The sequence below is a fragment of the Natator depressus genome, chromosome 7 (genome assembly GCF_965152275.1).
Source record: "Natator depressus isolate rNatDep1 chromosome 7, rNatDep2.hap1, whole genome shotgun sequence".
NCBI classification, from domain to species: domain Eukaryota; kingdom Metazoa; phylum Chordata; order Testudines; family Cheloniidae; genus Natator; species Natator depressus.
Window position 1 is genome coordinate 51250518 of NC_134240.1, and position 13852 is coordinate 51264369.

The 13852-nt window shown below is 42.4% G+C and overlaps 1 protein-coding gene across 4 annotated transcripts in view; it reads left to right on the top strand.

The window, feature by feature from the left end:
- The first annotated feature begins 344 nt into the window (after positions 1–344).
- USP4 (ubiquitin specific peptidase 4) overlaps positions 345–13852 on the top strand; it is a 90564-nt gene continuing 77056 nt past the window's right edge. For all 4 annotated transcript variants that reach the window (XR_012640260.1, XM_074958394.1, XM_074958395.1 and 1 more), the window contains exons 1-4: positions 345–496; positions 3358–3485; positions 7537–7667; positions 13472–13598. Coding sequence is in view for 3 of the 4 variants with exons in the window: in XM_074958394.1 (XP_074814495.1) it covers positions 396–496; positions 3358–3485; positions 7537–7667; positions 13472–13598 (487 nt within the window). In the remaining variant the exon portion in view is untranslated. The remainder of the gene's footprint in view (positions 497–3357; positions 3486–7536; positions 7668–13471; positions 13599–13852) is intronic.

Sequence of the window (13852 nt, forward strand, 5' to 3'; positions counted from 1 at the left end):
GATGCCACACATTGTCAGTGAATGCCTGCTGACTAGGTTCAGCAGTGGCCTAGAAGAACTGCTTCACGCCACTGAAGATGCCATTGCTTGGCTAGACGACTATGCACAAGTTAACTAAATATCACAGGGAGTAGATTTAATGCCCACCGAGGCTAGCGGTCTCAGCGGACGTTACTGCGTATGTTCAGTGCCAGCCAAGCCGCAAGCTCTGTCAGGCAGCCAGGCCCACAGGGTTCCTGGCAGAGCGCGCGACCCTCCTACCGCACTGGGGCCGCGCTGCAAGTGGCGCCCCGGCGGCTAGCGGGGGCAGGGAGGAAGGCAGTGCGCCTGCGCACGTTGGCCGGTGCGGCCAGGCCGGATATCCGCTGCAGGGCCGGGGCACCGGGTGCACGGACATGGCGGCGGAGTTAGATGGTGGCCCGAGGCCGGACGTCGGGGCCCAGCGGGCAGAGCTGGGGCCGCTGCTGGGGATAGCTCTGAGGCCGGGCGAGTGCTGGTGAGAGGAGGGCTGCCGCCGGCGGTGAGGGGTGGGGCCGGGGAGCGGAGCTGGGGGGAAGGGAACTAGGTGTGCATGAGAGGGGGGAGCGGAGCGGAGCGGAGCTGTGCTTGGGAGCGGAGCCGGGTCGGGTCGTGGGGTGGGGAGCGGAGCTGGAGGCGCTTTCAGGCCTCTTGTCCTGGTATCTGGGTCTCCGTTCCCTGCTGTAACAGTGGAGCCGGTGGCTCAGTAGGGCGAGTCTTGGCTCCTGGGAGGTATCACGTGCGTGTGGGCCCTTGCTCTGCCTGCTGAAAGTGGCTGAGTCACCAGTGGCGGAGAAACAGAAACATGGGTCCTAGTGCAGGTTTCTAATGTGGGTCCCCTCGTTAAACGTGTAACACTTAAATCTGCTCATTCAACTTTTCAGGACTTCATAACACTCAGAGTTTGTTTATCCTTAAAATGCTACGGCCTCACACCTGCCCTGCTGCAGTGCTTCAGTGTAGATGCTATCCCCTGCTTTTGGGTGGGATTCTTTGTGCAGAGGGCCATTGCTCACTACTGGCTCTAGCTGTGATTCTGTCAGCCCAGTTCTTAGTGATTTAACTGGGAGCCTCTCTGCTGCTGCCTGTTTGTGCTGTCTTTTCATGGCAATACTGTCTCCACACCAGTCTAAGACCAGCTTCCCTTAGATCAACATATCAGTGATTTCAGCTCAATTAATTACTGAGGAGAAACAAGCACTCTAAATTGAGTCTGATCAGCTCTGTCTTTAAACACTGGAGGGGATGGTCAAATGGTAAATGTCTTGTTAAACAGAGTCCATGCCACCAAGTAGGAACATTTGTCTGCACTCCCTCTGCCTTTTTACTTGGGTGTGGAATCGTTATCCCATGCTTAGCAAGTTGACTTGATATTAGGATGACCCCCTCAATTAGGGCATGCCATGTATAGCTATGCTGCCCTTTGTTCATACAATAATATTTCATTATTTCTGCATTCAATAGTAAAGTGAATCTTAACCCAAAACAGAAATGCCAAAGGGACCAAAGCAGGTCTGTCTGCAGGTTACCTAGGCAGAGTATGTGTGTTTGTGCAAATATGGCCTGCTCCTTGGTCTCACCCCCCTCCCCTCCCCATTCACCACTAGATTTCAGGGGTGAGTTCAGACCCTGCTTACATATACTTGCTCCATTGTGGGGAGTGATGTCACTGGTAGGTTAAACAAAAACCCAAAAACATTTAAAATAAAATCACACCATTAGAAAAACTTGAAATATAAACCTGGTATGTAAATCATTGTGGAAACTTTGTTCCACTGAGCGAGGACAAAAAGGAAAAATGAGAAACTCGTAGGAGATACAACATGCAAATGCCAATTATTTCCCTTCCAAAAGGGAATACGTAATCTAAATGAGAAATTTCTGTTGCTATCCTTCCATATGGGAAGTTCAAATGTGTCTTTAATACTTTGCTGTCTTTGTTTTTATCTCTCTGCCAGTTTTTACATCTTCAGTTTTTAAAAAAGAATTTATCTACTTTGTTTCCATAGCAATACATTTTCATCTTATTTATTTACTGTATATAGTACTGAAAGCATGGGACGCACTTTTCAGACAAATATGAGATCTGATCTGAAAAACTTGTCCCATGCCCCTTGCTTTTACATTTCAGGCCTGCTATTGATATTAGTGGGAGTTTGGCGTGATCCAGAGCACTGAAGATGAAACTACAGTTGCTTGCCAAGCTTGTAGCACTCAAAGCCTGTGGTGGTGTCCAACAATAAAAATCAGTAGTTTCTCATTAATCTACCTATCCAGTTTGTCAAGTTTATGCAGATATTAATGAAGAGAGGGAACCATAACTAACACTACATGAATTAAAGATGATCTATTTACAAGGTACTATATGAAATAGCACCTTTTATCGGTGATTCTCGAAGTGATTATAATAGGAGGGAGGTATTACTATCAAAATTTTACAAACTGAGAAACTGAGGCAAAAAGCGGTTGAGACTTGAATATTCAAAAGTGTCTACTCATCAAGAGTGCCTTGATTTTTGGGTGGCCTACTTACTGGGGGCTGGGCATCAGAAACTCCTGCTGAAGTCAGTTGGAGTTATGAGTCTTCAGCACTTCCAAAAACCTGACAATAGGTGACCCAAGATGACAAACAAAAAATGGAGGCCCTCCCAGGTTAGTGGACATTTTGGACATATTTGCCTCAATGGTTTTCCCAAGATTGCACAGTGAGTCAAGGCTGGGAACAGGGCTCTGTTGACCCAACTACTTAGCTAGTCGTCTAGTTTGATCACAAGGTCATACTGCTGCTCATTTGTTAAAATACTCAAGTGTGTATTCATTTTTATTTTTACTATACTATCCTCCCCCCTCCAGCCCTCCGCTCACAGAGCTCCTGCCTCCCAGCCTGTCCTTTTCCTTCCCTGCTGGCAAGCCCTTGGACTTAGGGTGATGCGTCTGTTGTGTCCTGGATCTAGCCAGTCCCTGCCACTGAGAGGGCTCTGAGACAAGCTGCTCTTGTGGTTTCAGTAGCCAGTGATAGGTAAGGGTTGGGTACAAGGCAGAGTGGGACCTGGCTGGCATGCAGCACTACACAGAGCAGGACAAGAGGCCTGGCCAGCATTAGGGTCTGTTCTGTGTTGTTGATAGGCCTCCCATCCATGAACATAATCTGCTACCCTATGCAGCGGGGTTGCCTTAGCCAAGAGTGACCTCTGCTCCCAGGGCTTTCTTAGCTGCAAGGGTTCCTATGCACTTGCACCAGCTATTCCTCCTCCAGCGAGAGTGACGTTGTAGTATGTGCTTTGGCTGGTACAAGCTGAAAGCTGCTCCTGATATCTTGCTGTTCAAACTGTGTTCCAGGTATTTGATTGACAGTCGGTGGTTCAAACAGTGGAAGAAGTATGTGGGTTTTGACAGCTGGGACATGTACAACGTGGGTGAGCCTAACCTGTTTCCTGGACCCATCGATAACTCTGGACTCTTTGCAGGTAAAGTGCATGCAGTTAAGGTGCACTGAATAGCTGGGCAGCTATTTGTGTCTAGCAGAGAAGGAGAATCCAGGTGCTCTTAGCAGTTTTTGAAAGTGTGTCCTTTAGCTCTTATACCATCTGACTGAAAAAGTCTGCAATTTAGCTTCTCTTCTCATTCCCTGCCTTCACAAAAACAAAACCCACTAACCTTTCTGAGGGGCACAGCGTATAGTCCAGAGGGAGCATGAAATAATGGAATATCAATAATGGGTTTGCCCAGACTGGGCTCTGATCGTGATGTGCCGGAACAGCATTTCAGGTTGAGCACAGATGAGTGAAGTTAAGGCTGAATAATTTCTGTTTTCTGAGAAGGCTGGAAACATTTATAATCTTCTTCTACCTTTTCTCCACACCCTATCTTGCAGTTACTTCCTTCCCTCCCACACACTGTCATGAAATTCTGTCAATGTCTGGAGACAGTCAATTTTACTGTGAATAGAAAACTTTCAGAAGTTGCACCTGGAAGCAGAAATATATGTCCAATTTGAGTTTTGAAAGTTGGATCAGTCTGAATGATCTCCTAGCCTGATACAGAACTCTGATAACTCTAGGAAACTTTCTTTTCAGACTTAATGTTCTGAAAAATGAACAAAATATTATGCTGTAAAGTTCTCTTTGTGTTCCCTAGTACCAGATCTAGGCTAGTGTGTCTGGTGCAGGGGATAAGGGGCTTTTGAATTCTGGCTGATCTTCTGACAGGTGATATAATGCACTCTTTATGGTCTTGCTCCTGTGATGCTACTTTGAGTGCCTGACACCATAGTATGTAACATAGAATGTGCAATCTACTTTGGAGCCGCTGTTAGTGCTGCTTTGTCAATTGACTGGCATGGAGATTGCTGTGGCAGGCACCCTACCAGGTCATTAGCAAGATATATCTGGACTCCCTGGCCCTAGGAAAGAGACTCTTGGTTTTCCTGTGCATCAAACCTTTATGGAACAGCAATGAGGCTGTCTTTTCCACTGAGGGACTTCGAGTTTGGAATTCTCTCCCCCTTAAAGTCAATCCTTCTAGGTGAAGCTCAATTCTAAACTTCTGAGAGAGTTAGTTTGTGATGGTTTTATGTGCTGAGTTTGATCTCACTCACAAACCAGTTCTCCTGGATCTGTGTTTGGAACGTAGTTAACTTCTTGCAGTGCCTTGATAAGTGTTTGGGAAAATGAACATACAAAAAATTAATTAGAAAATACGGTCAGTGGCTGAGTGGAAACCAGTGGTAACACCGCTTCTGTTCTACAATGCCTGCTTGGTTGTCTATAGATGCAGCTGATGATTGTCTGTAGATGTAGTGTGTGAATAATTTTTGTGGTGGTGCAAATTGTATAATTTTTCTGCATTACTGTTACATAAACTTTTTTGCCATAAAAACTTGGTTAATGTTTCTGCAGCACACAGGTACTGCCTTCTCCTTCCAAAACATGGGTCCTCAAAATGCAAAACCCAAGTATTGTAAGGGAGGGGGAGAACCAGGAAATGCTCAGTTTAGGTCTCCCTGCAGTTTAGTGTTCCTTTGGAACATCATAGTACTTTATTACCCTTCCCTCAGTCTTCTAGCACAATGTGATCTCATCCAAACCACAACAAGTATTTGACAAATCAGTGGTATTATACAGAGCATGTTAAAGGTTTGTTGGGACGTGTGAATAGGAATCCTGAATTGGAGGGCTCCCCAAAAAAGTCGTTCTTGTTAAGGCTGGGAAAGGTACTGTAATGTTTCCAGTTCCTCTTGGCATCCCTGTAGGGAAAGATCTGATTGTGCATGTGGGTTTTAGAGCATGTTGAAAATTCAGCTTTAAACAGCAATGTCACAACCTTAATTATGGTCCAACTAGCAGCTGCTCCATAATAAATCTGCAAATAACCATTTTCCAACTCCTCAGCTTGTCTACTTATATTTCTATGATTCCAAGAAATTGGTAGGTCTGTAAGAGATTTCCACAGGTCAGGACCCTGTCCTGAGGCCGGCCCAAGTAAACCTAGATCATCCCTGTTAGCTGTTTGTCCAACCTGTGCTTAAAAGCCTCCAATGATGGGGATCTCACAAACTTCCTTGGACATCTATTTCAGAACTTAACTAACACCTAAATCTCACTTGCTGTAGATTCAGCCCATTACTTTGTCCTACCTTCAGTGGACATGGAGAACAGTTGATCACCATCCTCTTTATAACAGCCCTTCACATATTTGAAGATTATGAGGTCCCTAATCTCTCTCTCTCTCTCTCCCCTCTTCCCCCCCCCGACTAAACATTACCCCCCCCCCTTTTTTTTTAAACCTTTCATCATAGGTCAGGTTTTCTTTTATCATTTTTGTTGCTCTCCTCTGGATTCTCTCTAATTTATGCCCATCTTTCTTAAAGTGTGTGCTCAGAATTGGACACAGTACTCTAGCTGAGGCTCACTAGTGCCACATAGAGTAGGACAGTTACCTCCTGTGTCTTACATACAACTCTCCTGTTAATACACCCCAGAATATTAGCCTTTTTCACAGCTGTATCACATTGTCTCATATTCAATTTATGATCCCCTACATCAGCCAGTTCTTTTCAGCACCTTTTTGGCTACCATCTAGCCTGTTATAACCCATTTTTTAATTGTGCATTTGATTTTTCCTTTCTAAGTGTAGTACTTCACACTTTATAGAATGTCATCTTGTTGATTTCAGTCCAATTCTTTAATTTGTCAAGGTTGTTTTGAATTCTAATCCTGGCCTCCAAAGTGCTGCCAACCCCTCCCAGTTTGGTACCATCCACAAATTTTATAAGCACAATCTCCACTCCATTACTCATGTCATTAATGAAAACACTGGATAGTACCGGATGCAGGACTGATCGCTGCAGGACTCCACTAGATACACCCTCCTAGTTTGACAGCAAACCATTGATAACTACTCTTTTTTGAGTATGGTCTTTCATACTGTTATGAATCCACCTTATAGCAATTTCATCTAGACCACATTTCCCTAGTTTGCTTATGATATTGTCATTTGGGACTGTGTCAGAAGCCTTACTAAAATCAAGATATATCATGCATGTCCTGTGCTGTAAGAGGACTTACCCTGTGTGTCTTGGGAGCCTCATAGCAACCCCCTTTCCATGCTATGTGGAGCTCCCAAGAATCTTACATCCCATCCCAAATTCTTCCAAGATAGTGCTTCAGCCCTTCTTATTGTTTGATTTTCTTGGCTTCCACTTTCTCAGCTGGCCACATAATACAAAGGCTCCCATCCTGTCATGGCTATTAAGCTTCACAAGAGAACTATCCTCTGTAGCACAGATGAATAATATAGGCTAGTTCTGTGTTCATTCTGCATTGCATTTTTGGAATTATTTTAAGAACAATGAAAGTTAACTATGTCATCTTATGGTTGATAACGCCATAGAAATATCATTTTCTTCAGAATTTGGTTCAGCACTGTCACAGACTGGCAGGGGGAGATTTGTTCAGCATTTAGATCTCATGTGGCACTTAAGGTCTCTGAGGTGGCTGTTGTGGCAATTAAGATTGTCTGGGATCCTGTTGCCTCTGTTTTTGTAATGAAATTTCCCAGGGCTTGCATAACTTATTTTCTTCCTTTAATTGACAACCAGATCCTAAGACACAATGCCAAGCTGGGACAGTTTGATTTAATCAGAGCAATTTAAATCACCCGTGGAAAGCCTCCATTTAAATAATGGATTTTAATTAACTTTTCCATTTATACTTCAGTTATTTTCTGAGTCTGTCAGAGTAAGGAGGACTCTTGGGAGAGGACCATGTCTTGTTCAGCAGTAAACACACTGCTGACATTTAATGAATTAATACAGAATTTGTCCCGAGATTCTACCTTTCATAGCTCCCAGTATGAAACTTCACCATGTTAGCCAACATCCAAAGGGTTAAGAACATTTTGATTTGCATGTCTTGAAGATCTTACATTTTATAGAATGTCTGGAACACCTTCAAACATGAACTTTTAGTTTGTCCCACTTCTCAAATCTCACTTTTTTTTCTCTCTCTTCCTTTTTAGATCCAGAAATACAGACCTTAAAAGAACATCTCATTGATGAGCTGGATTATGTGTTGGTTCCCACTGAAGCCTGGAATAAGCTAGTGAACTGGTATGGTTGTGTAGAGGGGCAGCAACCTATAGTAAGAAAAGTAAGTGTGCATGAATCTGAGACTCTTGTTTCATAATCTGCTGGGCAGTTTAGCCACCTTCATTATCTGAAACACCATCTAAATTTGTCAGATTTGTGGTGCTAGTGTGAGTTAAATCAGGCACAAGAAGTTACTCTCCAGAAGTAGCTGGTTTAACTGTAACCCAAAATGTGGACGTATGTGGGCCTGCCCACTGGTTTGGCAGGTAGTGATCCCACTGTCACAAGTGGGATGATAAGTTGGAAAGATGGGTATTGTAAGTTCCTCAAGTAGTGGCTTCTGTTGTGGGGAGTGAAGAGGTTCATCCTGGATAACGTTCTTTACCTTAGTGATTGGTAGGAGAATAGCATATTTGGCTCCATGTGAGGATGAATGCATTGTTTGCCCACATTGTACAGAGCTAAAAATGGGGGTTGGGAGTAGTGGTGGTGTTAAATTTCCTTCATAACAGAAGAGTGTGAACGTTTTATTTAGGCTACCCTAAATCCCAGCCTGTTGCCTCTGAGTTGAGGATCTTCTTGGGCAGAAGGAGATACCAGACAAAGATGCTTTGCTATTAAAATAGGAGATTCAGGGACTTGCCACAAGGTTTGATGAAATTCTATCCCCTACATTATTCTGTTTTTATTTAAACATGAGGAAGGGCGTAAATGCCATACAGGGTTATTTGCTGCTTTAGTGAAAGTTCTAAAAGATTGTCGACTTTTGAACTTTCCTGAATGAACATTGGGCACAGGTAACTAGTACAAGAAAACATTTCAGAGCACGGTGCCTTGTGAAGCAAATGGCTCTGTTGAGCTTCACTTTAATAAAAAAAAAAAAAAAAAAAAAGGCAAAAAGAAAAAAAAAAAGCTTTGAGTTATGGGAGTCACTGATTTTAATGAGCAGCATTGATGTTTAAAAAAAAAAAAAATCAACCTCCAATACCTTAAACCTAGAGGCTACAACAAAGGTTGCATTGAAAACAAAGAATGGTTTTAGAATTAACACTCTCAAGTGTCAGGTTTTTTTTTTAAAACACTGAAGTAAAAATCTTGCACCAATATTCAGTGTATATATTCAAAAGCCAGGAAAGGGTGGATGGGAAAGCAAGGTTCCTTTATTAAAAGGTCCTCCGTATTGATGAGTGGCACTTACACCTTTGTAGGGCAACCTAGAAATTTTGCATACAGGGAAATTCACAGGTGCTTCAGAGATCATCAAAGTTCCCACCTCCTTAAACTACCCAGGATTCTCTCCTTTCTTTGAACGCTGGTGGATTCCATACTTAGTTTCTTTATTTCTACTTGCAGTGTAAAAGTGAGAGGTTTGTGGTTTCAGTAGTGTCTTGTAATGGAAAAATTATTTCAGCATCATAATTATTGGACAGGGGAAATTTATATATAGTATGCATTTCTCCCAACTGCAAGACTATTATGGTCCAAATTTAGCAAGAATAGATTTTTATAGGTCCTAGCTTGCAGTTAGATCAAGTTCTTGTTGTCCACTTATACTACCCTGGTAATGAAAGAGGATCTTGACAAAATAGAAACTACTGAAATATGGTGGAATGACAGATGAATGGGCTGTTGTAATACCCAATTATACAGGAAAAAAATATTAGTTAATAGAGGTGAGGAATAGCGCTATACCAGAAAGATTCACCTAATTAATGAGAATTCCTGAATGGAGAAAACTACACAGTAGACTTGTTTGAATTTAAATTGCAGGTCATAAAAACAAATATTCTAGTAGGGTTATACTGCAAGCCTCCAGATCAGGGAAGGGTTATTGAGGGCACGGTTATGAAGAGCTCAGAGGCAAATGGGTAAGTTGTATAATAAGATTTCAGGAAAATTACTTTGTGTCACTTGGAAGCCTTAATGGCAGCATGAAGTGATGGGAGTGGCTACAGGCATGGTTGAGAGCTCTTTTTGTTCACTAGCTTGAATAATTGCTGGGATTTGAGGTCTGTTACTGTCCAGTTTTAATTTTTCAGCCATTTTGGCTTTATAAATTACATCTGTGCACACCAAGGCTTGTATCTATGCCATGCCAACTGTCCTAGATTTTTGTGATTTCAGAGGTAACACAACCAGTTTCCACCCTTACTGTACAGCTAGTTTGTGTGTAACAGTTTCATTAGTTGTATGAAAGTAGACTGCACAGGTGATGGATCACTTGGCCTAACTGCCCACCTATGCATTTGCACAGATCAACAAAGATCTCTCAGCATAACCCCCCTCCCCCGATCAACACGACCAGCGTGCACAATCCCAAATATTGCTCTGAAGCCTAGAATATCTGAGTCAGAGTGAAGTGATGGAAAGAGCTACACATGTGGTTGAGATCTCTTTTTTTTGTTTAGAATATCACCAGGTTCAGTCATCACTCAGACTCGTGGTCAGTTATTGTCCAATTTTTACGTTCTCATTTATTTTTGGCTCTTTTACACATGTGACTTTATGAATTACGTGTGTGTGACAGCATGGGCTTTCAGCTACTAGTAAAACTAAATATGTGGCTTCAACTGTTTGCATATAGACTGGTCAGATGTCATCTGGAACTCATTTCCACAAGATACCATTGAGACTTAAGAGCTTATTTGGACTCAAGGATTAGACATTTGTGGATAATACAGTATAGCATAAAAAACAGGCTATAAATCATGCTTCAGGTTATATATGTAGCTGATTAGCTGTTACGAAGAAATCTTCCCTTCATGCAGCTTAGTTTCCATAATTTTCCAAATTAGGTTTTCTTGCACAATCCTTTGAGGGATCCAGTATTTGGCTGTGGTCATAGATGGGCATAGTGACTAAAAGAACGATTGATCTGATCTGGACATAATGGACTAGATGATGGTATGGTCATTCTTACGATATTTGAAATCAGGCTTTGGGGCTTCCTGTTAAAAGTTAAAGTGTTAGACTAGTGAAGAGGTTTTATATGTCAACATCCTCCATTGTATTTCACACTTGGAAAATATGCACATCAGCACAGTTTAAGGCTATACTTTATTCTCACTAAAGTCATGTATGTTGTCTTTAGGTTCTGATCCAACAGCACAAGCCAAGTTTCTTTCTACCAAAATCTTTACTGGAAATGAGTTTGGAGTTTACTACATAACTGCTTCTATCTGGTGTCTTTAAACTGTTACATTACGGAGACTAACTTTATTTGGTGTCTACTGTAATAAGAATCCATGACTTGAACTAAAACTTTTTTAAAAAGTTCTATCTCTGAGCACGACCTCTTTTTCCTTCTGCTTAATTAAAAACATCAGAACTATAGAAGTCAGAGACTAGATCAGTAAATAGATCTTTCCTATTTCCCATACAGTCAAAAAAGCAACTGAACACTTGTGGCAAGTGCCTTTTTATTCTTAAGAAAACAAAACAAAAAATCTTTCTAGTATGTTTGACCAGTTCATTATTTTCATAAGGATTTTTAATTTCCGTTCTTGCTTTATCAATAAAATGTTACAGAAAAGTCTTTTCAGGTGTCTTCACTTGTTTGTTTTTCTCTTTAAAGCAAGTAACTTATGGACTTAATATCGCATTTCTTGGCTTCTGTGAGGTTGAATGGAGACTACCAAGATCACTTAAAGTCTATTAGTTCTAGCCGCTTTCTTAATTTGGGAGAAGCTCAGTTAGTTTAATGCTACACAGGCTTTTTAATCTTAGCATGTTGAAAGTACAGTGTCGTGCCCTAAGCAGACAAGCTGTTTCGTTTTGCAGTGTTATGTATAGTTCTATATACATAGAACCCTACGTAAACAAAAACCCTACATATACGCTACAAAGTATCAATAAATGCCAGTGTTAATGTTGCTCATGCAGCCTTGTACGCACATCCTACTTCCTTCAATGCAAAATTGTTGAAAGGGAGAATTCTTCTCTGGGTACTTACCTGTGCACAACGTCAATAAGCTAAGAGACTTTTCTTCTACCGGTCAGCTCAGCGTCCAGCTTTGACTTTCTTTGCTAGCGTAACCAAGATCCATTAGCCACAGCATTTTTACTGTCCTCCCACAGTGGTCCCAACAGCACTCAAACATATGACACAGTTCTTCTCTACCATCTTTCAAAGGATTGCACTCTGTCTGTGGCAGAAAAATTGCTCTTGCTGCTACATATACAATCTCTTTAAAACTTGATGGAACTTTCCAGAGTGTTTCAGGACCTCCCCCATCCCTATTGTACTATGATGATGCCCCTCTCACTCTGTAGCAAGAGAGGCAGTTATCATTTAGATACCTTAACAAATCGAAGGAAATCAAGAGCCTAGGATAGACATCCACTCCCACCATCTCCCCCTCCCTTCTCCTTCCCACCAGCTTTACCTTCTCTGATTGCCCTACTTACCCCACCCCTCTGACCCACATAGTATATATTACTTCATCATCTGTTGCTCTCTGGCTCCTGGTCCTCACCAAGACCAGGATCTCATCTGACACTGCTACTTCATCCACTCTGTCATATGATGGCTTCTCTCACCTTGAGTCATCTTCTGAAGTCTGTTGGCAGGTTTGTTGGGCTTCTTCTCTCTCAATCCTGCCATTTCCAGCCCCTCTTTCCCTCTTTCTTTGAGCTTTGAGTCTGATTACCAAGCAGTGGCTCACCCCCAGCCTCTGCTTGTAGCCTTCTTGTTCTCTTGCTGTGGAGTCTCTGGAAGTCTTGTGACTGTGCTGACCTTGTCTGCTATAGCTGCACTCTTTCTGCTGTGTGTTTATCCACAGATCTACTTTACCTCCCTTATTGAATCCTACATTGCCACTTCATCACCCCTTCCACACTTCTTGCCTGTGTCTCTCAAAGAAAATATCTGTAAGACTTGGCTTGACCTCCTCCCAGCCCAATGGGTTCCAAATTTCAGTTGGGACCTCTGGGTGCTACTCTAATATGAATAGTCACTACTAAGATTTATAGGCTGCCCTGTGTACTGGTGAAGCTAACATTGGCTCCACACACTGCTATTTTCCACCTCTATAGCTCTGCTCCTTAATCGGAAGTAACATGGCATATGGTACATAGCTGCACAGTTAAGTCCCTGTGCACTATACCTTTTTATGAGTCCGGATGATAGCTGAATGGAAAGGGTTACTGCACATGTGCAGTTTCACATCTGGAAGTTTTGAACCCTTCATTGTGAAACCAATTTTTGTTAAGTTTACCAAATCAAACAGGATTACTTATGTTCCAGTACATACTTGACATTTCAGCCACTTTTGTGCCATCGTTGATTGATTTTTTTTGTTTGAGTGGGGGCGGGAATGTAGTCATGAACTCATACTGTGTTGGAAAATGGTTTGTTTCTTCCTTCTTGTAACTCAGAATATCAGGTGGTATTTTGTTCCAATGTTCTGGGGGTGGGAAATTGCCTTTGGGCAGAGACCAGGCACAAAAGGTAAATGCTTTTGGAATTCTCTACATGAAACCTAGGAGTTGCAATAGAAATTGTTTTTTGCAACCTTAACTAGTTGGTGCTGCTACTCAGCTGCTATAATTAAGTTTCAGAACTTTTCCATGGGAGAAAAAAGGAGTAGTCTGTGTGTTACAGATGGGGAAAATGGTGATAGAGAAGTTGAATGTCTTGATCTAGGTCACACAACAAGTCAGGGGCAGAGCTGGGATTAAACTCATGAATTCCCAGCTCCCAGTTTTGGAGTCAGACCACTCCTTCCCCCACTCAATTTAAAACTGTAAATCACTGTTTAGGCAGCCAGTCCAGGTTGTGGAGGGCCCTTTAAGGATGATTGTCATCTCACTTATGTGGGGGTGGTCAGTATCATGCCTGCTTCAGGGGCAGCCTTTTGTTTATAGGTGGTGGAGTACGGTCTATTTGTGAAGCACTGTAAAGTAGAAGTTTATCTCCTCGAACTGAAGCTGTGTGAAAATAGTGATCCTACCAATGTGTTGACCTGCCATTTCAGCAAAGCAGACACCATCGGTAAGTAGCTATGTGATACTTGCAGCTTTGAACTGACTGGAATGTTTAAAAACACCTAATTTAATAGCAGTAAATGGGGGTAGAGCCCTTCAGCCTGTTGCTACATGACTACAAGATTTGGGTTTGGGTTGGGTTGCCTCTGATGACCTTCTCCTGCCTCTCTTGTCAGCTGCATGCCCTACTCCTCACTTTGCTTTGTATGCTCTACAGAGTGTGCTGCAGATCCTCAGTGCCTCTTGCTCTGAGCACACATA